The sequence below is a fragment of the Ochotona curzoniae genome, unplaced genomic scaffold (assembly GCF_017591425.1).
Source record: "Ochotona curzoniae isolate NIBS_2020 unplaced genomic scaffold, NIBS_Ocur_1.0 contig_1221, whole genome shotgun sequence".
Lineage (NCBI taxonomy): Eukaryota > Metazoa > Chordata > Mammalia > Lagomorpha > Ochotonidae > Ochotona > Ochotona curzoniae.
In genome coordinates this window covers 65080-92930 of record NW_024464993.1, presented here as the reverse complement: position 1 = coordinate 92930, position 27851 = coordinate 65080, and the positions used below count along the sequence as shown (strand labels likewise).

At 51.4% G+C, this 27851-nt stretch overlaps 1 protein-coding gene, 1 long non-coding RNA gene and 2 pseudogenes across 2 annotated transcripts in view; 1 reads left to right on the top strand and 3 right to left on the bottom strand.

The window, feature by feature from the left end:
- The first annotated feature begins 68 nt into the window (after positions 1-68).
- LOC121167186 lies at positions 69-20705 on the top strand. Its single transcript, XR_005885565.1, has 3 exons — positions 69-82; positions 6121-6126; positions 20607-20705. It is a non-coding gene; the product is annotated as an uncharacterized LOC121167186 (long non-coding RNA).
- LOC121167151 lies at positions 3056-6087 on the bottom strand (annotated as a pseudogene).
- Positions 15990-27851, bottom strand: part of LOC121167129 (patr class I histocompatibility antigen, B-2 alpha chain-like) — a 27158-nt gene continuing 15296 nt past the window's right edge. The window contains exons 7-8 of the mRNA XM_040996514.1: positions 20288-20334; positions 15990-16018 (exon numbers count right to left, since the gene is read on the bottom strand). Coding sequence (XP_040852448.1) covers positions 20291-20334 — 44 coding nt within the window. The 3' untranslated portion in view covers positions 15990-16018; positions 20288-20290. The remainder of the gene's footprint in view (positions 16019-20287; positions 20335-27851) is intronic.
- LOC121167159 lies at positions 20873-23046 on the bottom strand (annotated as a pseudogene).

Here is a 27851-nt window from a genome sequence, read left to right as displayed (position 1 = left end):
GGAGGCAGAGGATGATGCACAAGGATAGCTGGACTGAGTTCTGGGCTCTGGGCTATGGCTTGCCCTAGTCCCAGCTCTGTGGGTAATTGGGGAAATGAGCCAGGAGATGGGGGGAGCACTCTCCTTTTCACAAAGATGACAGAAATCTTCAAATAAATAAACATAATTTTCTGACACCTCCCTCATCTTGTGGTGCTCTCTGCCCATGACCCAATGGTTTCCAGTGTGGGTGACAGTGAGGTTGATTGTGGGGCTCTCAGAGAACACAGGCGTGGCGCCTTTGATCTTTGCTGTGCCCTGTCCAGATGTGAACACTGGGAGCTGAAACATCACTAGCTGAGCCTGCGGTGACTGCCCCTCCCCCCTGACATCCCAGCTAAACAGGAAGGTGCCCGGTGAGGGTGGGGCCGCCCTGGGAACCATACAGCTGACTTTGATTTGGAACTCCCTGCCCTACCGAGCATCTTGATGGTCCTGCCCAGCACAACAGCCTGGGGACAGTGAGAGGTTGGAGCAGGTGTGGTTCACAACTGGCGGCGTGTGTGTCCCACCTTGTGAGCCTGCATGATCCTAAGTAAAATTGGGTCGCCTACACCCAGGTGTCTGCCAGAGTGGCCCCTCACTGTGTGGTGTCCAGGGCCCAGATGTGCCATTATGACTGTCCTTCAGGGGAGGCTGAGGACCAGGTTGGAATCCTATTTCCCCTCCGGCTGCTGAGTATTTTCTGGGGGTGGTGTGTCACGACCACCTGAGCCACATGCAGATCTGGCCAATCCAGGCTGTCCAGCCTCCTAGTGACCATGGGATGCCCTCAGCAAATCTGAAGTTCCAGGTTCTCACAGTGATCTCAGCCTTGCATGGCTAGATTATGGCTTTGGTGCCTCCACTTAGCCCTGCAGGTCCAGGGCTTGGTCCTGCACACACTCTCATCACAGCCACTCACTCTCTGAGTACCCCATCTCTGCTCCTGACTGCAAAATTAGCACTCCTTAAGTTGAACACTACAGGAAATGGGCTTGTAGCTAAAAGCACTTGGTCTAATGGGACTCATTGGCATCCTGTTGTTTGGTTAATGTGCTTTGGGGAAAGACTATATAAGGGGTAATAAAGAGAGGCTGAGAGAGACTTCCACCATCACTGGTCTCTTGTGGGTGCCTCATCCCCCAGACCCTCACCATGTCCATGTTACTGGCTCTACTGGCCGGAGCAGTCTCCCACACAGATATTTCTGTTCAGCCGCTGAATCATGGTAACTACCAGCCCCGCAGTGTCACTCAATTCTCACCGACATCCTGGCTCCCACTGCTAATGCACTGAAAACCTGGGTGGCCCCTCTTAGAATTCACCTTCTCAGGTTGCCCTTCTCTCACGATGCTACCTGCACTGGTATAGCCTAAAGCCCATGGTATGCTCCTTCACTCTTTGTTCTCATTCCCTGGATGCAGTCCACAGGGAGTGCTGTGCATCCATCTGCAGAAAGATCCAGAACCTCATCTCTCCAACTCTGCCCATGCCCATACTCACATAGTGAATGACATCCTGCCTGGACACAGCAGGAACTCCTACAGCTTTGTCTCCAGCCTCACAGTCTCTCAGCCCTGTCCTCACACAGCAGCCAGGGTGGTCCCTGGACAGGAGAAGGTGCACACATGTCTCTCCTCTGCTTGGAGCTGTCTTGTGGCTGCCACCTCACTCAGAACCAGGACTGAGCCTTCCAGTGTGCGTGAGGCCTGCTGGACGATGGTGCCCTGACACAGCCTTCCTGATGGTTCCCTGCTCTGTGTGCAGACTTGTTCCTGCCCAGGGTATTTGCACTGGTCGCCCCGTTCAAGCAAAGCACCTGCTCAGACACTTTGCTGGTGTCCTTCCAATCTTCCTCAGGGTCACCTTCTCAGTGCAATGCATGCTGACCATGGTGGTGAGACAGCCACTGCCTCAGCCGTCACACCCACTCTGGACCAACTTGCCCAGCACTGGGTCTCACCTACAGCAGGATGACCTGAGTGATGAGCGTGTTGCATCTGCCCCTTCCAGACCTGATATCTTCATTAGTGGAGCCCGAGACAGAGGTTGCCTGTAGCTGCTGCAGAGCGGCGTCCTCTTCCACTTGTGTCCATGCAGCCTGTGCTTTCTCACAAGTGTCCTCTGTTGTCTTGCCCTCCTTCCCTCCCTCCCACACTGCCTCCTGCACACACAGAGGTGAAGGCCACCAGAGCTCACACACAGGAAGAGCAGGTGCAATCAGTCAACAATACTAAGGAACAGAATGAACACAGAAAGACAGGAGCAAGTGCTGAATGTAAGCCTGAGCTTTGACTGTCTTGGCCTCGGGCAGCATCCACTGTTTGGGTCCATGAGATAGGGCAGGCTGGCTTCTGTGAGTCCTGTGATGGCAAGTGTTGGTGGGCACATCTTACTAGAGAGATCAGGACACTGAGGCAGCTGGGTCAGGTCATAGGTGACAATGGCAAAGCCTGATGGACTGAGCACAGACTGGGGACAGCCCCGTACTCATGCAGGGCCTCACAGCCTCTCCTGTCCCTTCCTGCAGCCAACTCAACACAGCAAACACATGCCTTCTGGAAGGTTCATGGTGCTTCTTTATTTTTAATATTTTTAATTAAAAAATATTTATTTGTTTTTATTACAAATTCAGATATACAGAGAGGAGGAGAGACAGAGAGGAAGATCTTATGTCCACTGATTCATTTCTCAAGTGACCACAATTATCGAAACTGAGCCAATCTGAAGCTAGGAGCCAGGATCATCTTCCAGGTCTCATACATGGGTGCAGAGTCCCAAGATCTTTTGCTGTCCTCGACTGCTTTCCCAGGCCACATGTAGGGAGCTGGATGGGAAGCTGGGCTGCTGGGATAGAACCGGGGCCCATGTGGGATCCCGGCACGTTCAAGACAAGGACTTTAGCCACTAGGCCACACTGCCGGCCCCATGGTGCTTCTTTAATTATTATTTATCTTTATTGGAAAGACAGATTTTTTAAAAAAAACTACATTTATTTCATTTTATACAAAGTTGTATAGGCTCTGGGATTCTCCCAACCCCTCAAATTCAACAGTTTCATTGGGAAACCATTGCTGGTCTGAAAGTAGGGCTGGCAAAATATCATCAGGAGGGTGGGGCTTTTTGAAGACACAAGGATGAGGACTTGAGCAAGGTTCTATCCCTCTGTCTGATACAAAGCAATTGTCTCATGCTATAAAAACAAGGTGACAAATTCAGGTCACTGCACACGGAAACAGGGACAGCTCAGCACACATGAAAATGTGCAAATGCAAGTAATCCCCCAGCCCCTCAGTTTCCCCTCAGAACCACCCAATTTCCCCTATAGACCCTTTAGGTCTCCCCTTTCAAGCTGTGAGAGAGCAGTCAGAGCCCTGGGCACTGTCCCCACCTGGGAGAACCAATCAGGACTTGGTGAGAGCCCTGGGTGTGTGGCTGAGGGAGGAGCTAAGGGTTGGTGGGGCAGCCTCCCCATGGGCATGTGACCATGGCAAGTGTCCTGGGACTCCCCCACCCCCAAAAACACCCCAGTGCCTATCTGCAGCCTTGGTGTAGCTCCTTCCTTTCCTACCTGGGAGAGAAAACAAGTAGTGAGAGGCAGGGAGAAGGCAGGGTCTGAGGACCTGCCTAGAGGAAACCCAGAGGACTGGGTCATTTCATAGAGATTCCAGAACTGTGGCTACAGAACCAGGAAAGGATGAGGAGGTGCCTGTCCTAGAGGTGTGTCCTCAGCTGGGACCTCCCCCTGAAAAGGATTGCTGGAACTCAGGTCCTGGTGATTAGAGTCATCCTCATGGAGTATTCATCCCAAACTTCACTTGTGTTTCATACTAGAGCCAGTGTGTTGCACATTGGGCCAGGCTGTGGGTGCAGTTGTGTGTGCATGGTGCTTCCCAGGAATGGGGTGACAGATATTCTCCCTGTGGGACAGAGGACTCAGACCCAGCCCTCACCCTGCCCTACCTGAGCATTTCATATCGTCACAGCAGCAACCAAACTCCAATGAGCACAGCTGCCAGGAGAACCAGGCCAGCGATGACTCCCCACACGGGCACCGTGGGGTGAGGAGGCTCTGAGAGGGGAAGGAAGGGTGAGGGGCTCTGACACCCTGGTTTCGGACCCAACCCTGCTGAAGGCTCTGCCAGTTTCTGTCCTTCTTACCCCAACTCAGGGTGATGGGCTCAGGCAGCCCCTCATGCTCCACCTGGCACGTGTATCTCTGCTCCTCTCCAGAAGGCACCAGCACAGCTGCCCACTTCTGGAAGGTTCCATCCCCCGCAGGCCTGGTTTCTACCATCTCCAGGTCCTGGGTCAGGTCTTCCCCATCTCGTTGCCAGGTGAGTGTGATGTCCTTGGGGTAGAAGCCGAGGGCCCAGCACCTCAGGGTGGCCTTCTGGTCAGAGACTGGGTGGTGGGTCACATGTGCTGTGGGTGGGTCTGAGGGAAAATTTGGACAATTCAGGCCTTTAATGTTCTTCATGTGCCACCAAAGCTGCACTTAGTGTCCATCCTTAGAATAGACAGGAGGACTGGGGTGAGGGAGCATTGCAAGCTCAGACCTGGCCTGGATAAAGACAATGGGATCATCTGTTGTCTGCAAAGATATAGGATCAGGTATGGTTCAGGCTGGGAGGACCCGGGTCTCTGAAGGGATTGAAAGGGATGTGGTCTTAAGTGGAGGCAGAGACTGAGAACCCTGAATCTTCCCAGTGCATTGGCTTGAGGTTGAGGACAGGCCTGGGAGGGGTCACAGCTCACAGGACCCAGCGGGAGTCCAGGGCACCAAGAGGATTCCTTTCAGAATCTTCTATGCCTGCACAACCCAGGTCCCTCTTCTATACTGAGGGAAGGGAGGACATCCAAGCTGTAACTGTAAGGAGAGAGGGACACAGTCCTGGGTCCCACTTTCCTCCCCTCCTCCACAGCCCCAGCCCTAGGGGAGGTGGGTGAGGGCTGGCCCCACTAGCCTTGCACACCTGTGCGCTGTAGCGTCTCCTTCCCCAACTCCAGGAATCTGCGCAGAGACTTCACACACTCCCCCTCCAGATAGGCTCTGATGTCCTCAGCATGACTTCTAGTCTCCCACTTGTGCTTGCTGATCTGAGCTGCTGCGTCAGCTGCAGTCCAGGTGCGCAGGTCCTCATTTAGGGCAATGTAGTCAGCGCCATCATAAGCCCACTGCCAGTACCCGAGGAGGAGGCGTCCATCTGCCCCTACTTCGCAGCCGTACAGCTTCTGGAGTGTGTGAGACTATCGCCGCCCGCGGTCAGCCCCGCCCTCGCAGCTCCGCCCCCGCCCTCACCGACCCGCTTGGATTTCAGTGGAAACCGAAAATGAAACCTGCGGGCTCTTCCCGCCAAAGGTTTCTTGGTGCGCGCAGTCTCGGGGTGGGGGGACCTCGGCCCCGGGGACCCGGAGCGTCCTGGGCGCACGTGGGGAGGGTCGGGTCACTCACCGGCTTCGCTCTGGTTGTAGTAGCTGCGCAGGGTGTTCAGGTACACAATGTTAGAGCGTGTCGCTTCTTTACCACGCTGTGTGTGGTTGTCCACGTACTCCTGCTCCACTTGCTGCATCCACGGCGCCCTCGGTTCTGCCTTCGGGTTCTCAGCGTCGCTGTCGAAGCGCCCGAACTGCGTGTCGTCCACGTAGCCCACGGCGATGAAGCGGGGCTTCCCGAGGCCGGGCCGGGACACGCCGGTGATGAAATACATCAGGGAGTGGGAGCCTGGGGGAGAGAGGGGCTGAAACCAGGGACGACCCCCAGACCCCCATCCGGAATCATACTCCGGGTCTAAGTTCGCTTGGGGCGGCAGGGAAGGAAGAGTCCTTCGGCTTGCTAAACAGTAAAGTTACCATGGGGAAGGTAAGGGCGGGACTGAGGCGGCTCCCCGGGGTCCTGTGTCCCCTCCGCGCTCCCCTCGCTCCTGCCCCGCAGAGCCCGTCTCCCTCCCGACCCGCACTCACCCGCCCGGGTCTCGGTCAGGGCCAGGGCCCCCGCGAGCAGCAGCAGGAGGGTCCTGGGTAGCAGGGACCTCATTTTTGCAGTTAAGTTGACTCTGATTATGGGCGTTCCCGCGATGAGGGGGGAAAATTTTCAAGCAGCAGGTTGGCTCCTCTGGAAGCCGCTTGCTCAATAGGAGTGCGAGTTATGTCCTCATCACGTGTATCCGGGCCGAAGGAGCTCACTAAGGCTGTGAGAGGGGTAGTGACCCTGGAGGAGGTGGGGACTCCCCTGCACTTGTTTCCCTGGCCCAGACCCGCCCTGGGACTGAGACCCTGAGGGCCAGGCGGGTACCAGGGACTGTGCCCTGACCCTGTGCCCGGCTGCCCAGGCCTGTGTGATGTCCCCTCCTGAGGATAGGCCCGGGGCTGGCTGAGGGATCCTGAGAGACCTGATCAGGTTGTGCCCATTTCTATTTGCCTATTTTTATGATTATTTATGCCTAGGCCTGTGCGTGTTTTATTGTTCAACTTGATCCACATCAGGAGTACATTAGATGTCAGGCAGCCCCGCAGGATGCATTAAATGCTGCATGCTGGGATCCCAGTGAAGCTCTGTGGACATTTCTGTAAAAACCAGGACACAGACCACGGAGTTCAGGACTCTGGGCACCTGCTGCTTTAGAGTCTTGAACTCTGGGGCCCTGTCCTCACCTCCTTTCAGCACTCCCCCTGTCATTTTCTCTTCTCCCTGTGGTCCCCTTGTAAGGAGTGATTCTAACATTCCTCCTTGGACCCGGCTCATTTTTCTCCTCACAAAATAAACTCTGTTCCATTCGTCCACCAATCAGATGTAACCTGGCATTTCACCTAATCCTACCACCCACCACCCAGCTCCCAGCCACCACCCAGCTCCCAGCCTGTCTCCCAGCCCCGTCCACTTACCAATCATCCTGAGGAAGTCATGGGAGACTAAGCTCAATCCCTCCCAATCCTTGCCCCACCCGCCTTGCAACCCCCACCTCTTTCTCTCTCTCTCTCTCTCTCTCTCTCTCTCTCTCTCTCTCTCTCTCATCTCACAGCCTTTGTTGTGGTGCTGTGAGATAAGTGCCACTTGCAAGGCCAGCATCACACATCCTGGGCTTTTGGGAGTCCAGCTGATTCTACTTTCACTAACCTTGTTGTTAATGCAGATGAAGGTGAGAGGGAAATCCCCTCAGCCTGACCCGCAGTAGAAGGGTACCAATTCCAGCTGTGAGCGCCCTGGGATCCTCACCCTCTTACCTCAGATAGATACCCCACTTAAGATATCATGCTGAGATAGTTTTAAACAAGTAATTTATTTGAGAGAAGAGTGGAGAGAGAGAGAGAGAGAAAGAGAGAGAGAGAGAGAGAGAACTATCCATGTGCTGTACAATCCATAAGTGGTTATAAAAGCTAGTACTGTTCCAAACTGAATCCAGGAACTCAGAACTCTCAATGGGTTTCCCACATAGCTTTCAGGTGCCCAATGATTGGGCTGTCTTCTGCTGCTTTCCCAGACACTGCAGCAAGGAGCTGGATCAGAAGAAGCAGGTCAGAATGTGAACCAGCTCTCTGCTCTGGGATGTAGGCTTCACATGCAGGAGCTTAAGTAGCTGCAGCAAACCCGTTTTCCTGGGACAGGTTCCCATCCCTTACACAATCTTTGCTGCTTTCATATTATCCAATGAATGCCTGTTGCTCTTTAGCTGTGTCCCACATCCTACTATGTCCTCATTTTCGAGGAGCTGTGCTGATATCTGGGAACCTTTCTCTTTCCTTCATCCTCAGACGTGTACTCTATGCTGACTTGGCACTGCTGACCAGGATCAGTTTCTTGTAACAGACAGAGCCTCAAGCTCAGCCAGTGGTTGCAGCCCCAGGTCCCCAGGTTTGGAGTGCTCATTTATCCCTGGGGAGCCTGTGGGCTCCTAGGTTCCTCAGTGAAGGTGGGAGCTCTCCAAGCCTTATCCCTCTGTTCACTCCTTCCCAGCCTGGGCAGTCTGTCTGCTGCTTGCCCATCTGCTGTCCTTTGTCCCAGCCACCTGTGAGGAGTGCAGGTGTTTAGATGCTGTGACCAGCATTGTTATGGAGATGACAGCCCTGACCAGATGTGAAGGTAGTGAAGCAAAGAGCAGCTGCTGAGTCAGCCCTGCCAGGGCCCTCATGTGTTAGCTCAGCCACAACTGCAGAGGAGCGAAGTATTCAGCCTCCTCTGTTGCCCTGTGGCCATTGAGAACTGTGGGGCTGGGATGGCAGTCTCTAATTTAATATTTAGATTGTACTTTTTATATATTATATATTATATAATTCATTCTGCTACTTTCCTTGGCCATCAGCAGGGAGCTAGATTAGAAGTGGAGATGTCAGACTATTAGAACCAGCGCCCAAAAGGGTATCATCACAGCAGTTTCTTTGTGTTTCTAGGGAATTACCAGTAATGGCTCCTTCTCTCTCTCTCTTTTCAGTAAATGTCAGATATACAGAGAGGAGGAGAGACAGAGAGGAAGATCTTCTGTCCACTGATTCATTTCTCAAGTGACCACAATTATCGAAACTGAGCCAATCTGAAGCTAGGAGCCAGGATCATCTTCCAGGTCTCATACATGGGTGCAGAGTCCCAAGATCTTTTGCTGTCCTTGACTGCTTTCCCAGGCCACATGTAGGGAGCTGGATGGAAAGTGGGGCCAACAGGACATGAACTGATGGCCATATGGGATTCTGGTCATGCAAGGTGAGTGTTAGTTATTTAAAGCAGTGTAAGAGTTCTAGTTCTAGGTCATACGATATTAAGATACTTTATGCGCAGCTAATTCTCGTAACCTGGTTCTTTACCGTGAGCTGAAAACACCAGACGCAACGAGGTATCTTAGGAAGTTTATCCCAGCGGGGCAGGAATAGGGGAAGGGGAAGGGGAAAGGGGGACGAGGGTGAGAGCAAGGAAAAAGAGAGAGAGAGAGAGAGAGAGAGAGAGAGAGAGAGAGAGAAAGAAAACCGAGTGGGGCAGGAACAAGGGAAGGGGAGGGAAGGGAGGTAAGAAGGAGGAGAGAGGAAGAGCGGGGGGAGGAACCGAGAAGAGAGAGCAAGAGAGAGAGAACCCCATCTGGGGGCCTTTTTTTGTCTGCCAGGTGTGGAGGGCGGGGATTCGGAAGGATTGAGGTCAAGGCCCCAGGGGATTGGTGCCTGCAGGTGAATGCCTGGGGATGATTGGTGAGTGAGCGGGGTTGGGGAAGGGGCTGGGAGATTGGGGGTGGGATTCTCAGGTGGAATGCCAGGTTACATCTGATTGGTGGAGGGCTGGACTGGCGCGAATTCTGTGAGCTGTGAGGAAGAAGAAATGGCGCAGGGTCCAGGGTGGGATATTGGAATAAGTCCTTACAGTGAGGACATTAGCCGCTTGGGTACAGCACCAGGTTCTTCTGGTTTTATTTGTGTGTTTGTTTTAAGATTTTCTTTCATTGGAAATGCAGATTTTACAGAATAAAAAGAGAATCAGAAAGAAATAACTTCCATCAACTGCTTCACTTCCAAAGTGCCTTAATGGCCATAGCTGAGCTGATGTGAAGCTAAGAGCCAGGAGCCACGTCTTACTCTCCCACTCAGGTGCAGGGTCCCAAGGCTTTGAGCCATCCTCCTCTGCTTTCCCAAGTCACAAGCAGGGAGCTGGATGGGAGGTGGAGCAGCTGGAACACGAACAAGCTCCTATATGGAAGGAGGTGCTTGGAGGTAGAGGATTAGCCAGTGAGGCAATGTGCTGGGCCATTAATGTCTCCTTTTTAATTTCTAATTTTAATTATTTGAGGTTTTTAAAGATTTTGTTGTTGCTGTTAGTCTGGCTAAATATTTGCCTATCTTATTTTTTTTTTTAAAGCAGCTTTTATTTTGGTTAATCATTCACATTTGTCTTGGTTTCATTTTCACTCATGTGACTCTGACTCTATTTCTCACCTCCTGCTAATCTGGAGTTTTATTTGATCTTGTGTCTCTGTGAACAAAGCCCTCCATCTATTTATTGGGATCAAATTGAATCTGCAGTTGCTTGAAGCACCATGGATGATTTGATCATATTAACTCTTCAAATCCTGGATCTTGGCATACTTTTTCCATTGTTTTATGTCTTCTAGTTCTTTCGTTGATGTTGTGATTTTTAAAAAATTATTTTTAATTGGATAGGCAGATTTACAGAGAGAAGATACAGAGAAAAAGACCTTCCATCTGCTGGCTCACTCCCCAAGTGGCTATAATGACCAGTGATGAGCCAATCCAAAGCCAGGAGGCAGGAGCTTCTTCCAGGTCTACCAGATGGGTGCAGGGTCCCAAGACTTTGGGCCATCCTTTCCTGCTTTTCCTGGACGAAAGCAGGATGTTGGACAGAAAGCAGAACAGCTAAAACATGATGTAGGAGAACTGGTCTGGGAGTGGATTAAGTGGAGGGACTTGGGAAACTCCCCTGGTGAGTCATAGTTCCTGTTATGAATACGTGGTCCAGACCTGGGGGTCGCACAAGCCGGGTAAAGTAGCTCCAACAGCTCTGTAATGTGTCAATTGGTAATGGAACAGGGTGGACCAGGCAGGACTGAGCAAACCTTAGCTCACAAGCAAAACTAGAAACCAGGAGGGAGCACAGGTCACGGCGAGCTAGGCTCTTACACTTCCTGGTCTGAGTGAGCCAGGAATGCTAAACCACAGTGTCTAAGGCAGAGATCAGGACAGGTGAGAGGCTGAGCCAAGCTGAATCAGAGCAACCACTGGCATGTGTGTGATCTATGGCTGGGAACTGGCCTGATTGGGGAGCTAAGGGGACAAACTTAGCTGGGTTGAGGTTCTCATCAAGGGGTGCGTGAACTGGAATGGGGGTTGCGTTCTGATCAGAAAACAGTTGTAGTCTCCCTTGGCATAAGTGCGGACTGGGATTGGATGCACCAAGCCAGGCCAGACTGCAACACCTTCTGGTGCTCTGGAGGACCAAGGGAGATGTGGGATGGACTAGGCTAGGTTTCAACCCCTATTGAACCATGTGTGAGCTGTATGGGGGTATGGACGAGCCATGGCTGGGCTGAAACATCCAACAGTAAGAACCAGTTTGGGTTGAAGACCAGTCAGGAAAAGCCATTGTTCCTGCTAGGACAGAAGGTGAACTGAGTAGGGCTGGCTCATGGACCCACTGGTATGCGCAAAATCTAGCATTGGGAGAGTTTCTGATGGAGGAGCCTGGACAACTCCTCTGGCAGGACACAGTCCCTGCAGGTAAGCGCAAGAAACACAATAGGAAACAGCCCAGAACAGGCAATGGGAATTATCCCACTGGCATACACATGGCATGGATTCGGGGCAGACCAGGCTGAATCTGTTCACATCATCCACTGGCAAATCCGAGCACCAGAATAGAGTGGGTCGAGCTGGGTTAGGTTGCAACAAAAACTAGTGCACAATATGGAATGCCAAGGTGAGGTTGCCTGTACCGGATGTGACTGCAGTGCCCAACTAGCATGTGTGAGAACCAGGAAGGGAGGGGGCAGAGCCGGCAGGGGGATTCCGGGTGGGGGGGGGTCCCTTGCTGGACAGCTACTCCCTCTGGAGAGCATGAGCTGGGATGTGGGCAGACCAGACTAAGCAGGGCTACAACACCTGTACGCCTCATGTGGCTAGATCAGGGAAAAGCTGGGCTGGGCTGATTATTCCTACTGGTGCAAACAAAATTAGAGTGGGTGAAGGTTGTTTGGGCTTAGCCACAGCATTAACTGGCAGAAGCTGGCACTGGGGGCTAGTTCTGTCAAGTCAAACCACAGAACTATCTGGAGAGTGCATAATCCGGAGTGGGAGAGGTCTGGGAGGGAAATAGTGGGCTCCTCCCTCTTGGGTTACCACTTCTATGTGAGGGCAAGAAAACCAGGACAGGGGCTGGGGAGGAATGCGGTGTGAGACAGACTGGACTATTGCTACACATACTGGCAAACCAGGGTAGGGGGCAGGTCTGGTGGGGGTTATTGCGGATCGCTCCAACTAGGCTGAAGCTCCCACTTGCTTATGCGAGGGCCGAGTATGTGCTGGGCAGAACCAGGCTGAACTGCAACACCCATTAGTTCCAGTGGAAGTCGGGCTGAAAACAAAACTAATCCAGTGATCGCAACCACCAGCTGATTGGGGCGATGTACTGCGCCGGGCCCTGTACTTGCTAATACATACAAGAATCTGGTCTGAGAACATCTCAGACAAAGTTTCTTTGGAGATCTCCCCAATCGAAATGCTGGACTCAGAACCCTAACCAAGAAAAGAGAGAAGACAGAACAGGTCAATCAACCATCTCAGGTATATGTTGGCAGTGAAATACAGGGCAAATGGAGACTCTGTGATGGACTATGTCAATCAGTGGATTCTTCAAAGACCTCATAGTGTTTGGAGTGGCAAGATTGGCAACGATTCATAACTGTTGAAATATCAAAACCACTTGAGCCAGAACCTCGGAGCATACCCTACATCCGGGACCTGGGGAGGGTGGGAAACTGGGTGGGCCTTCTCCCTTAATACCTCCCCTTTAAACATGAAGGAAACAATATGGAAATAATAGTCTTACCTACTTTCCTATAGCCCTTGAACCATTTTACCCTGATTAACTATGTAAAGATTGTCAAAAATATAATTTGAAAAAAAAAGAGGAAAAAAAAAAAAAAAAAGAACAGCTAGAACTTGAACCAGAGTCCCTATAGATCCCAGAAGATGCAAGGTGAGGATTTAGCTACTGGGCCACCAGACCGTGCCTCAACAAAAGCATTTCTATCACACCTCAGAGCTACAACATCAGGAGCCACAGCGTGTCAGTGACATCGCTAATGTAAAAATCAGGGCACCAGGGACAGCAATCCTGGTGCAGGTTCTGGTCCAACTTCAGGGTCAGGGGTGTGAGCTGTGCCCTCTGTGCCCAGCAGCAGGGCTGTGGTTCCCAGCTGGGACCACCCAGGGTGAGGCCATGGATTCTGCTCCTGGCTGTGCAGCCTCAACTGGGTTCTCTGCATTTCCTCTGCCTTCAGTCAGCTACAGTGTCACACAGCCAAGGGAAGGGTAATTTAGCAACTCCTGGATTTCACTGTGGGCTTCAAGGCGTGAGAATGTGTGGGGCACCATGTGAGGCAGCAGGATCCTGGGAGGTTTCATGTTCTCAGCTGTGTGCTCTTCCTGAACCTTCCTCCTGCTCTGCCCCACCAGGAGAGAGGACACAGTGTGTCTCTAACATCCTGTGTTTTCCTTTATATCCACCCTGATGGAAAACCATGGATGTAGGCATTTGCACTAGACCCGAGGTGGAGATGCAGCGTGGGACACCTGATCCCATCTCAGTGCTCTGTTGGAGTCCTTGTTCTATGTTTTGCCCAGTTTCCAACCAGTGCACCCTCTCGGAGGAAGCAGATGAAGCATGAGGATGCCTGGACAGAGTTCTGTGCTCTGGGCTTTGGCTTGCCCCACTCCCAGCTCTGTGAGCATTTGGGAAATGGCCAGGAGATGGGAAGCACTCTCCTTTCACAAGGATGGACAAATTTTCAAACAAATAAAAATAATTATCTGATCCCTCCCCCATCTTGTGGTGCTATCTGCTCATGGGCCTAGTGTGCCTAGTGTGGGTGACAGCTGGGTTGATCTTGGGGCTCTCAGAGAATGCAGGTGCCTTTGACCTTGGCTGTGCCCTGTCTGGATGTGAACACTGGGAGCTGAAACATCACAAGGTGAGAGTGCAGTGACTGCCCCTCCCCCCTGACATCCCAGCTAAACAGGAAGGTGCCTGATGAGGGTGGGGTCTGGACTTGGGACTCTCTGCCCTGCCTGGTACCACTGCCCAGCACAATACCCTACAGGTCAGAGGTCGGGGGAGGTGTGATTAAGAACTGGGTGAATTTGTTTCCTACCTTTTGAGCCTGGAAGATCCTAAGTGAAACCAGTCTAAGCTGGGCCACCTGCACTCAGAGCAGCTCCTCACTGTATGAGGCTCAAGACCCAGGTGTGCTCACGTGACCATTCTTCAGGGGAGGCTGAAGTCAGGGTAAGAGTCCTGTCTCCCCTCCTGCCTCCAGAGTGTGCTCTGGGGTGGCAATGTCAGCACCCACCTGAGTCACATGCAGATTCCCTGTGCACTCCAGACTTATCAGCCTCTCAATGCTCAAGTGATCCTCTCAGCACGTCTGTGGTCCCTGGTTCTCACAGTGACCTCATTCCTGCAGCTGCTTGGGCCATGGGCTTGTTTTCCTCACTTAGCTCTGCAAGTCCAGGGTTTGGTACTGTTCGGGCTCTCATCACAGCCATTCATTCCCTGGGTGCCCCATCTCCACTCCTGACTGCAACTGTTGTCCATATGGAGCCACGTCCACAGTGTGTTTCCCACACAGATATTTCCCCTTAGCCCCTGATTCGTGGTCACTGCCAGCCCTTCAGTGTCACTTCTCACCAACATTCCTGCTCTCACTGCTCCTGCACTGAATGTCTGGGTGGCCCCTCCTGGGATCCACCCTCCCAGGTCGCCCTTCTCTCTTGGTAATGCCATTCCCCCACTGGCACAGCCTGAAGCCCTGGGTGTCCATCCTTGCCTCCTCCTTCTCATTCCCTGGAGGCAGTCCACAGGAAGTGCTGTGCATCCATCTGCAGAAGGATTCAGAACCTCATCTCTCCAACTCTGCCGATGCCCACACTCACACAGTGACTGGCATCCCTGCCTGGACATGGCAGGAGGCCCTAGAGCTTTGTCTCCAGCCTCACAGTCTCTCAGCCCTGTCCTCACACAGCAGCCAGGGTGGTTCCTGGACAGGAGAAGGTGCACACATCCCTGCTCTGCTCAGAGCTGTCTCGTGGCTCCCACCTCAGTCAGAATCAGGGCTGAGCCTTCCAGGGTGTGCATGGCATGCTGGGTAGTGATGCCTGACTCAGCCTTCCTGACAGCTCCCTGCTCTGTGTGCAGACTCACTCCTGCCCAGGGCATTTGCACTGATCATCCCCTTCCAGCACAGCACCTGCTCAGACACTTTTGCTGGTGACTCACTGTGTCCTTCCCACCTTCCTCAGGGTCACCAACTCAGGGCAGTGCACACTGGCCATGGTGGTGAGAAAGCCATCTGACCTGGCCCTCACACCCACTCTGGACCACCTTGCCCAGCACTGGGTCTGACCCATAGTAATGAGAGCTAAGTGATCAGCATGTTGCACCTGCCCCTTCCAGACCCTGTAGTTCATTAGTGGAGCCTGAGACAGAGGCTGCCTGTGGTCACTGCAGAGTGGTATCCTCTTCCTCTGTTGTCTATGCAGCCTGTACTCTCTCACAAGTGTCCTCTGTCCTCCTGTCACACTCCCTCCCACACTGCTTCCTGCACACACAGAGGTGAAGGCCACTAGAGTTCACACACAGGAAGTGCAGGTGCAATTAACCAATCATACTAAGGAATAAAATGAACACAGGAGGATGGGAGCCCGGGGTTGAACTCAAGTGTGAGCTTTGACTGGCCCTACCTAGGCCAGCCTCCACTACCTCAGGTCCCAGAGACAAGGCCAGCCTAACTATGGCTGAGTCCTGTGATGGAAGGTGTTGGTAAGCACGTCTTACCAGACAGACCAGGACACTGGGGCAGCTGAGATGGGTTGGCAGTGACCACGACATAGACTGATGGGCTTGGGACCACCTGGGCACAGCCCTGCCCTTATGCAGGTCTCCCCTGCCTCTCCTGTCACACCTGTAGTCAACACAGCAGACACATGGCTTCTGGAAGGTTCTTGGTGCTTCTGTTTATTTTCTCTGAAATTTTTGGAATTTTCTTATAATTTTCTCATGAGCCACTCATATTGGAATTGGAAAAAATGATTTGCTGTTCAGATTTGCACCTGCCTTGAGACAGAGTCGGAGGTGTCCATGCTGGGCTGGGAGGACCAGGCTCCCACATCACACTGTGCCCACAGCAACATAGATGACTGCAGGAAGGGAGGGTGGGGCTTTTGAAGACAGAAGGATGAGGACTTGAGCAAGGTTCTTTCCCTCTGTCCCAAACAAGGCAATTGTCTCACACTATAGAAACAAGGTAAGAAATTGAGGTCAATGTACATGGGGTCAGAAACAGCCCGGCACACCTGAAAATGTGCAAATGCGGGCAGGCTCCATGGCCTTGCCACTGAAGTCCTCTTCTTGAACATGCTGGGATCCTATATGGGCGCTGGTTCTAACTCCGGTGGTCCCGCTTCCCATCCAGCTCCTTGCTTGTGGCCTGGGAAAGCAGTAAAGCAGTCAAGGACAGCCCAAAGCCTTGTAACCCTGTACCCACATGGGAGACCCAGAAGACTCCTGGTTTTGGATCGGCACAGCTCTGGCTATTGTGGTCACTTGGGGCATGATTTATCGGACGGAAGATCTTCCTCTCGGTCATGCTACCTCCAGTGGAGCCTGTGTGAGAAATCACCAGGCCGAGGCAGAAGCTTCAGGGAAGGATGCCTCCTGGATTCGGCTGCATCTCTAGTGGTCTTGGCATTCCTGGCTGTACTCTTTTTGCTCTTATCTTTATGGCTGGAATAATATTATTTATGTGCAGCAAAGGCTCAATGTTCCTTTATAGTTCTTTTTTTTTTCTTTTTAGATTTTGGTGGGTTTTTTTTAAATTTTTTTTTATTTTTCACATTTTATTATTATTGCTATCATTTTACGATACAGTTCCATATTCTCCTATCCCCTCCCCAAATCCCTCCCCGCCCCCAGTTCTTTTGTATCATTATTAACATATAGTTCTTCATACTCAGTCATATGTTCATCATTGCAGGCATGGACAATGGCAGAGAGTCCAGAATCCTATTGTCAAAATATAATATAAACAGTTTCACTGTAAGTCCATCTTTGTCTGGAAACAGAGATGCCGACCACACTGCATCCTCACATCTGGTTGACAGTCTCTATTACATAACTACTGTACATTCCCTTAAATGAAAAGTCATGATACAAAATCAACAATAGAAAGAAAAATAGAAATTTACAATGCCATGAAGTTAAATGACATGTTACTAGATATGACAGTCTCCATTACACAACTACTATACCTTCCCTTAAATGAAGAGCCACAAAACAAAATCAACTTCCAGGAGAAAAAAGAAATTAACAACACCAAGAAGTTAAACAACATGCTATTAAATGTATAACATGTAGCTGAAGAAGTGAAAATCAAGAACCTTCTTGAAGAAAATGATGCCACTGTATGATCTACGAGTCATTGAATGATTTAATCAGAAGAAAATGTTTTGAAGAGATGAAACCAACAGAAAACAACAAAACCCATGTGATACAGTTTTTGCTGATCTTTGTTGGAGTGTGTCTCCTCCTGACAATAAACAGATGGGTTTTGTTTTTAATCCAGTCTACTAATCTATGATGTTTGATTGAGCTTAAGCAATTTACATTCAGAGTTAAATATACATAGGTGGTACTTTGGTCCTGTCATTTTAGGAATGGGTTGTTCATTGATTTAGTCTTCTGTTGTCATTTTACTGGGATGTTCTTCCCGTTTGCCTCTGGTTTTGGTAGGTGCTATTCCTCTTCTCTGTCAAGAGAACATCTTGAAGTATAATTTGTAGAGCAGGTTTGGAAGAGGCAAATTCTTTTAGCTTTTCTTTACTATGGAAGAATTTTATTTCATTTTCAAAGATGAAAGAAAGCTTTGCAGGGTATGTTATCCTAGGCCGACAATTTTTTTTCTTTTAGTATCTGGAATATGTCACTCCATTCTCTTCTTGCTTGTAGAGTTTCATGTGAGAGATCTCCTGTGAGCTTAATTGGCTTTCCTTTATATGTCAATTGATGTTTTTCACGTGCACATTTAAGGATCTTTTCCTTATGTTCAATTGAAGAGAGCTTGATAATCATATGTCTCGGTGAAGATCGCTTTTGATCAAGCCTGTTGGGAGTTCTGTGTCCCTCCTGGATCTTGTTTCCCAATTCTTTCTCCAGATTAGGGAAATTTTCCTTGATTATTTCCTTAAATACATTTGCAAACTCAGCTTCTCTTTCTGCACCTTCCGGGACTCCCATAACGCTTATATTTGGCCTCTTAATAGTGTCTTTCAATTCTTGAATACTTTTTTTGGCCTGATCCAGCTCTGGTTCCAGCTTTTTGTTTGCTTCCCCCTGGTGACAGGAGATATCTGCCAATTCTGAGATTTTTTCTTCTGCTTGCTTCATTCTATTTTGGAGACTCTCCACTGTACTTGTAATTTGCTCTACTGTGTTCTTAAATTCTGATATACCAGCCTTGATTTCCTTTACTGCTTCCTTAAATTCTTTGAACTCTTGCATTAACTTCTCATTTTTGACCAGAATCTTTAAAATGAGTCTTATGGATTCTGTGTCCCCCATTTTCTCAATGTCTTCCTCAGTTAACTCTGAGGTTGGCATAGGGTTTTGCTCCTTTGCAGGGGAGTTTTCAGTAATATTCATTGTGCCTTTGTCTCTTCTTTTGCTCTTGGTCATTGTACTTCTGGTTAGCAGAGTCTTCTTCTTGGGGCAGGTTTCTAAGCTATATCACCCACAGGTCTACAATGCAATTTTACTTATTGCAGTTGGTACACAAACTTTTTGCTTGCAGCCACTTGTGCCACAACCTCCAGCGAGTTCCAGGTCTGGGTTCTTATGTCAGATATTCACCGTGGTCTCCACAGCCCAGCTTTTGACTCACCACTCTCCACCTCCTGATACCGTGCTGAGGCTGCACTGTTGTCTCTGCAACCTTTCTCCCACTTCCGGTTGGAGTGGGTTCCAGGATTAAAGAGACACCAGGTGTCCTATCTACTTAGGTTGTTGGTGGCGCTAATCTTGTCAGAACTTGTTGGATGTTAGGTCTGGGTGCCACACGGACCTGTTTTGACCGGTACGATGCCACAGTTGGTATTATTTTCCTGCGGGACTCAGCAAGCTCTCACGAGCTCAGCCATGTGCAGTTCACTGTTGTCCCTGCAGTCCCAAAGCTATTGCCACAGTGCGCAAAATGGCTCCCAACGTGCTACCACAACAGTTCTTGATCTGCTGGCTGACAGATCCGAGGGCTACCCAGACCTGCCCTGGATGGAACCCGTAGAATGCCACGTTGTTGCAGTTCACCGAGTCAGAAATGAGCTCACTCCCTCTCAGAGCATGCTCAGTCCTTTCCCTTGCCCTTTCCTCCTTAGGCAAAACGGCGAACAATTCAGCTCTAGGGGGCTGACTGGGCTATGAAATCCACTCTGTTCTCGCACTGCCTGCCTGGGACCTGCTGCTCTGTCTCTGCTCCTGGTCAAATAAAAGGGACCAGCAGGACAGAGAGTTCCCCGTCTGGGTTCACCTCCCAAGCTCCCAAAGTCCCCTCCCACCTGGTTGCTGGTGGAGTTCCGGCTGCTGGTGGAGTTTAGATCGCCGTGCAGGAATATAATTCACTGCAACACCACACTGCTGTGCCCGCTGCTTTCCTGTGTCTGTCAGTCTCCAGGTACCCCTCTGCTGTTGTTCTGTCCTTTCGTATTTCCTGAAATATGTCCTCTCTGCTTCATTCTGGTTAAATGCTTCTCCGTCCGTTTAAACGTGTCCTTACCCTATTCCGCCATCTTGATTCCTCGTTCCTTTATAGTTCTATGAAGCCTTCTGACAGGAGACAGGACAAGGATTACAAGCAATGTGAGAGAAAAACTATCAAGTCACTAGCTTTAATAAATCTACCCGGGACTGTTTTTGAGGATTTCTAAAAAGAAGATTATAGAAGAGAGCTATAGCTTAAAAAACCATACAGGAAGAAAAACTAAGAAATATAGACAGGTTAATATTAAAACTAATGTAAGGCACAAGGCACATGAGAGCTAACCACTTAATGATTAAAACTGCAGCTGGTGCCAAATTGTGTCCACAAGAAACAGGAACTGCAGTCTGTCACCAGGCTATTAGAGAACAATCTTTCCTCAACAGTCCCACTTACTTCTCTGGAATAATTGTAGAAATATAACCACATGAATAAACCAAGCAAATGTCCCTTTGCAATAATCTATTGCATATAAGTTGATGCCTTGCTTTTGCAAAATGCCTTCAGATACAATTGCCTTGAGTTGTCATGTCTGTCACTTGCAGAATCCTTGCCAACCGTTCCTGGGGTCCTGCTCCCTTCGGACTGATTGCTCCCGGCAGAGCCAGGCTGTCGTACCTCTCCATATGTATCTGGCTTTGCAATAAAAATAAATCTTTTTAAAAAAGAGACAATGTGCAAATGCAAGGAATCCCGCAGTCCCTCTGTATCTCTTGGCCCCAGCCAATTCCCCCTATAGAAACTCCAGGTCTCACCTTTCAAGCTGTGAGAGAGCAGTCAGAGCCCTGGGCACTGTCCCCACCTGGGAGAACCAATCAGGACTTGGTGAGAGTCCCGGGGGTGTGACTGAGGGAGGAGCTACAGGGTGGGTGGGCAGCACCTCCAGGGGCACCTGACTAGGGCAAGGGCTTTGGGGACTCCCCCACCCCAAAACACACCCCAGTGCTTACCTGCAGCCCTAGTGTAGCTCCCTGCTTCCCCACCTGTGAGAGAAAACATCCAGTGAGAGGCAGGGAGAAGGCAGGGCCACAGGACTGGTTCATATCAGAGAAGTTTCTAGAACTATGATTCAAGACCCAGGACAGGGTCAGGAGGTGCCTCTCCTGGAGGTGTGTCCTCAGCTGGGACCTCCCCCTGACCTGGGGCTGCTGGAACTTGGGTCCCCATGAGCAGTGTCATCCCCGTGGAGTGTCTGTCCTCCACCTTCATTCAAGATTTACACTAGAGCCAGTGTGAGCACCCAGGGTCTCAGCTAGGGGTGCAGGTGTGTGTGCACAGTCCTTCCCAGAAACGGGGTAGGGAGACCTTCTCTCTGGGGACAGGAGACTCAGACCCAGCCCTCACCCTGCCCTACCTGAGCGAATCCTCCTCATCATCACAGCAGTGACCACAGCTCCAATGAGCACAGCTGCCAGGAGAACCAGGCCAGCGATGACTCCCCACATGGGCACAGTGGGCCGAGGAGGCTCTGAGAGGGGAAGGGACAATAAGGAGCTCTGACCCCAGGGCTCATTCCCACCCTTGCTGGAGACTCCATCCTTCCGTCCTCCTTACCCCATCTCACGGTGAGGGGCTCAGGCAGCCCCTCATGCTCCACGTGGCATGTGTATCTCTGCTCCTCTCCAGAAGGCACCAGCACAGCTGCCCACTTCTGGAAGGTTCCATCCCCTGCAGGCCTGGTCTCCACCAGCTCTGTGTCCTGGGTCAGGTCCTCCCCATTTCGGCGCCAGGTGAGTGTGATGTGCTTGGGGTAGAAGCCGAGGGCCCAGCACCTCAGGGTGGCCTTCTGGTCAGAGACTGGGTGGTGGGTCACATGTGCTGTGGGTGGGTCTGAGGGAAGATGTGGACAATTCAGGCCTTTCATGTTCTTCCCCTGACACTAAAGTTACACTCAGTGACCTTCCTGAGAGTGGACAGGGGAAATGGGGTGGTGGAGGAGGTCAAAACCCTGACCCTGCCTGGATAAAGACAATGCGACAATGTGGTAATCTAGTGTTTGGAAAGTTCTAGAATCAGGTATCTGACTAGGGTAGGAGTGCCCAGGTCTCTGAGTGGAAGATAGCCTGGAATGAAACCTCCCAGTTCACTGGCTCCAGGGTGAAGACTGGCCTGGGAAGGGTCATGGTTCACAAAATCTTGGTGGAGTCCAGGGCACAAAGAGAGTTCTTTCCAGAATTTTCTGTGCCTTCCCCCCATCTTTCCCTAGGTCCCTCCTTTCCTAAGGGAACAGTGGGTGTCTGGCTCTGAACCACAAACCCCAAACCGAGGTGGAGACGGGGACGCTGGCCTGGCTCCCACTTTCCTCCCCTCCTTGCTGCCCCAGCCCCGGGGGAGGTGGGTGAGGGCGGCCCCTCCCAGCCCCGCGCACCTGCTCTCTGCAGAGTGTCCTTTCCCATCTCCAGGTATCTGCGCAGCCAGCCCACGCACGTGACCTCCAGGTAGGCCCTGTAGTGCTCAGCATCACCAGCAGCCTCCCACTTGCGCTTGGTGATCTGAGCTGCCATGTCGGCCGCGGTCCAGGAGCGCAGGTCCTCATTCATGGGGAGGTAGTCCTTGCCATCATAGGCGTCGAGGCTGTACCCGCGGAGGAGGCGCCCATCCGCCCCGACCTCGCAGCCGTACATCCTCTGGATGGTGTGAGAGCCTGTCCCGCCCGCGGTCAGCCCTGGCCACGCAGCTCCGCCCCGCCCTCACCGACCCGCGGGGATTTCGGCCAAAACCGAAAAGCGAAACCAGGGCGTGTCCCGCGGGCTCCTCCCGCCGAGGGTCTCCGCGGGGCGCGCAGTCTCGGGGTGGGGGACCTCGGCCCCGGGGACCCGGAGCGCCCTGGGCGCACGTGGGGAGGGTCGGGTCACTCACCGCCCTCGCTCTGGTTGTAGTAGCTGCGCAGGGTGTTCAGGTCCATCGCGGTAAAACTGTGCGTTTTTCTTGGAAATCTGTGTCTCCCGCTCCCAGTATTCGGGCTCCAACTGCTGCATCCACGGCACACTGGGTTCCTTCCTCGGGTTCTCGGCGTCGCTGTCGAAGCGCACGAACTGCGTGTCGTCCACGTAGCCCACGGTGATGAAGCGGGGCTCCCCGAGTTCGGGCCGGGACACGGCGGTGTGGAAATACGTCAGGGAGTGCGAGCCTGGGGGAGAGAGGGGCTGAGACCAGGGCCGACCCCGCCCGGAGCGGGACACTTGGGACCGAGGAGTGCGGAGCTGGGTTGGGGCGGAGACTAAGGAAGTGTGGGGACCGCGAGATGAGGCGGCGAGGAGAAGGGAGGGTCTTGAATAAGCCGGGGTCGGTGAGATGGCGAGGTGTAGGGGGTGTGAGGTCTGGGAGAGGCGGCCCCCGGGGTCCTGTGTCCCCTCCGCGCTCCCCTCGCTCCTGCCCCGCAGAGCCCGTCTCCCTCCCGACCCGCACTCACACGCCCGGGTCTCGGTCAGGGCCAGGGCCCCCGCGAGCAGCAGGAGGAGGGTCCGGGGCGCCATGGACCCCATCCTGGAGGGCTGAGAGGAGTCTGATCCTGAAGCCTCGCTCGCAGCCGACTTTATAACCGGGACCGGACGGCGCTGATTGGCTCCTCTGGAAACCGCCCGCTCAATGGGAGTGTGAGGTGTGCCCGCGTCACGAGTGTCCGGGCAGAAGCAGCTCATTCAGGCTGTGAGAGGGGAAGTGACCCTGGAGGAGGTGGGGACTCCCCTGCACTTGCTTCCCTGGCCCAGACCCGCCCTGGGACTGAGACCCTGAGGGCCAGTCCTGTGCCCAGGACTGTGCCCTGACCCTGTGCCCGGCTGCCCAGGCCTAAGTGATGTCTCCTCCCTGAGGATAGGTCCGGAGCTGGCTGAGGGATCCTGAGAGACCTGATCCGGATTGTCCATTTTTATTTGTCTATTTTTATGATTATATCTAGGCCTGTGCGTGTTTTATTGTTCAACTTGATTCACATCAGGAGTACGTTAGATTTCAGGCAGCCCCACAGGATGCATTAAATACAGAATGCTGGGATCCCAGCTGGGCTCTGTGAAGGTTCATGTTAATATTCAGGACACAGCATGTTGATACCTGAGCACCTGCTGCTTTAGAATCCTGAGCTCTGGGCCCTGTGTGGTGGTCTAGAGGCTAAAGTTCTGTCTTCCACGTGCCTCGATCTCGTATGGAAGCCTGTTCTAATCCTGGCAACTCTGCTTCCCATCTCATTCCCTTCCTGTGGCCTGGGAAAGCAGTTAGGAAGGCCCAAAGCCTTGTGACCCTAGATCCCATGGGAGACCCAGAAGAAGCTCTGGACTTCTGGCTTCGGATTGGCTCAGCTCCAGCCGTTTGTGACCACTTGGGGAGTGAACCCTTCTTCTCTGTCTCTCCTCCTCTTTGTATATCTGACTTTCTATTAAAAAGAAATAAATCTTAAAAAAAAAAAAAACCACCCAGACTTCTGCCCCTGTCCTCACCTCCTCTTAGCTCTTCCTTTATAATTGCCTTTTCTCCCACCCCCCTCTCAGTCCTGAACTAGGGCCCTAGCATGGTCGCTCTTTTGCCACCCAGGGACCGTCATTTCTGCTGTGGTCAGCTGCCTCGCTGATGTGAGTCAGGGGGATCATTGCTTCATGAAAACAGCCCAGCAGCAGCGTTTGCTGTGGTGCTGTGAGTTAAATGTCATTTGCAAGGCCAGCACCACATATCCCGGGGCTTCTTGGAGTCCAGGCTGTTCTGCTTCCATCCACCTTCTTCTTGATGTACCTGGGAAGGCATCGGAAATTAAGGGATTTCTCACTCGATGAATCACTCTCCAAGTGTTGCTGTGTCCTCTGCTGGAGCCAGAGCCCACAGCTCCATCTAGGTCTCCTTGTGGTTGCAGGGACCCAAGCACATGGGCCATCTTGCCCTGCTTTCCCAGGTGAGCTAGCAGCGAGCAGGGCAGTCAGGAGTCACACAGGTGCTCTCATCTGGGGTGGTTAACCTACCCAGCGCCACAGTGCCTTCCCTGACACTGCCTTTCATATAAACAAGTAGACTGTTAGGTAACTCACTGAAATGGCTCCATCTCGCTTTAGAGAAACCTCTAGAATGTAGGCCCATAAGCACAGACTTAGGGCTGTTGGTCAAAGCTGTAACCCCAGCACACAGAGATACATGCTGACAAAAGGCACTCAATTAATCCAAAGAGCCAAATAAGATTGTATTAGTGTTTAATTGCATCATGTGACAAGCATAAAAACCAGTGCAACAAACATTAGGGAAGGTTTTGTCTCATGGGAGGAGTGTTCACCAGAGTTCACGAATCCCTCCAACAAGGATGACACTTCCTGGGATGTCAGGTGCACACTGGGACCCAGGTATGGCTAGCTTTCCATTCCTGCATCACAGGTTACCACACCTGGGTGCTCAGAACCACACTCCTCCCTGTTCCCATCCCCTGGTCAGAGTCCAAGCCTGGTGTGGCCGTGCTCCTGGGCAGGCTCTCACAGAGCTGAGCTGTCCTCTTGAGGTTGGAGTCCTCCTCCAGCCTCCTTGGAGCTTGGGGCAGAGTCCAGCTCCTTTCAGGTGGAGGCCTAGAGTCCTGTTTGTGGGACAGAGGTCAGGGTTCAGTGGGGTGCAGCTCCCACAGCCAGGGCACCCACCTACCTGTCCCAGGGTCCTCAGAGTCAGGAACTGAGGGGATGTCATGCCTGACACTGAACCCCTCCCACTCTCAGTCCCTCTCTTTATCTTGGTAACAACTCCTTTAACTCCTCTTCTTCTCTGGCCTCCAGTCATAACATTCTGTGTTCAGAGGGAAGGTTTACTGTTTAAATTTTTAGCTCCCACATGAGACAGCGTGCGGTATTTGTTTTAGTGTCTGGCTCATTTCACTCAGCATGATGTCCTCCAGTTTCAACCATTTGGGTGCACATGAGAGAACTTGACTCTTTTGGTAGTTGAATAATATTCTATTGTGTGTTTATGCCATATTTTCTCTATCCATTCATCTGATGATGGACATCTTAGTTGATTTCAAATCTTGGCCATTGTGAGCAGTGCTGCTGTAAGCAGTGGAGCAGGTTCCATTGTGACAATGAGTTCAGGTCTTTTGTTGTGTGTCCAGGAGTGAGATTTCTGGATCATATGGAAGCTGCAATTTTAAGATAAATAAAAAAATCTCTACATTGTTTTGCACCATGGTTGCATTAATTTACATTCCTGATAACATTGTATACAATTTTCCCTTTCTCTACATCTGCTGGGGTCCGTGTGATGGATGTGGAAGACAGGAAGGTGTGAAGAGTATCGTTCCTTTGCAGGCAGGGCCGCAAGGATCTTCCTGCTGTGTGGCAAGGCCCGGCGGATGTCTCTACAACACCTGAATGCAGCTCCACCTCCCTTTGCATGGACACCGGACAACCCCACTGAGATTTCTGTAATCTGTTTAGGCATTGTCTGCTTCTGCAGAGTTACTGTTAAATATCAATAGGAGCTTAGAAGCTGATGTTGCTGTTGCCGTTTTTTTAGCCAAAAAGCTGTTATTGCTGTTATGGCTGCATCCTGTGGCAATATGCTAATCAAGGGTGCTAACTCCCCTTTTGATCCTATGATAATCAAGGGTGTTCTGTCTTCAGGTGTAGTGGAATCTATTCTTTCCTTCTTTCTTTGATCTTTTAGTGCCGCCTGTGAAGTTCTTCCTTCCTTGACTGTCTCAAGACAAAGCTGTAGAGTAATCGTGGTAGGAATGTGTTACTGACTGATATGCACCATCTATTGAAAACCTTTTCCTAGCCAGGCGCCAGGTGCCAGGTGCCAAGTGCCAGGTGAATAACAACCTAGCCTTAGGTGAAACAAACGGCAGAGTTATCTTTGGAAACACCCACTTGACTGTGACGTAAAAAGCCCGAGACAGAGTTTGACTGATTGTGTATAAATAAAGCAGACAGCTTTCCCGCATAGTCCATTATGATGATGAAGTCCTAGTGGTCCGTCTCTTTCTTTGCGCCTCATCCACGCATCCTTCGCGAGTTCCAAACTCAGCTGGAGCTGGACTCCGGCATACATCTGTGCCAGCATTTGTTAAAACCAAAATAAACCAAAACAACCAAACCAGTCAGTCCAGTTAGGACATGGGCATAGTGCCTAATAAGCAGTTCTTGAAAGAACTAGAAATGATCACTATATGGAAAATGCTCGACAGCACCAGCTCTCAGGGAAATGCAAGTCAAGACCCCAAGGAGATGACCCCTGGCCCTGTCAGAATGGCTGTCACAGACAGAGAGGGACAAACATGTGAATCTGCGCACAGCGAGGACCCGGTCCTTTAAAGGGCTCCCCAGACGGGCCAGTCCAACCCAGAGTAACCCCGTCTCAGGGCCAACTGATGGAGACCTTCATTGCATTTGAAAAAATCAATTCCCAGTGGCATCTACATCAGCAGTTGATTGAATACAGGGATGTGTGCAACGGCCCAGGGGTGCAGGGGCCACTAGAAGATCAGACAGCCTGGCCTCGGGTCCTTTCCTTAGGGCTGTGTGTGCCAAGGCAGATGGCTTTTCCAGAGCTGGTGGGTGTCAGACAGAGGGAACAATGGAACTGCAACATGCTTAACGTCCTGATCCAGAATCCATGGTAGGCCAGCCTCACACTCAGAATTGGGATGTTAAGTCCCATGTATCCTGATCTACACATGCATGATTACTGTATGTGTTTCTATAAACTGTGGCATTTTAATGCATGTGTGCAGTGTGTACTGATCAATATGGTCGATTATGATTTCCATGTCCTTTTCAGTACACTATCTTCTCTTTATGTTTTGAAGATTTATTTCTGTATTGGAAAGGCAGAGTTACACAGGGAGAGTGAGAGCTGCACAGGCTGACACTGACCAGGCCAGAGTCAGGAGCCTGAGCCTTCATCCAGCTCTCCCCCGTGGGTGACAGGGATCCAAGCACTTGGGCATCTTCCATTACTTTCCATGACACAGCAGGAAGCTGGATGAGAGACGGAGCAGCCGGGACTCGAAGTGGTGCCCATGTGAGATTAGCAGCTCAGCTTGTTATCCCAAGTGTGGGCCCTTGTTTGTTTAGTGTTCACATATAAGGGAGAACAGGAGACATCTGTCTCTCCACGTCTGACTTCTCTCATTTAGCATAGATGTTTTTCAGCTCTATGCATTATGCTGCAAATGATGTTATTCATTTTGAAAAGAAAAACTTATTTATTTAAAAGACAGATTTACAGAGAGAGAGAGAGAAGAGGGAGAGAGGAGAGGAGGGTAAGAGAGACATATTGTTTCATCTTTTGCTCACCTCCTAAAGAGCTGCAGTGGCTGGAGCCAGCAGCTAGCTGCCAGCAGTCAGCAGCTTCTTCTAG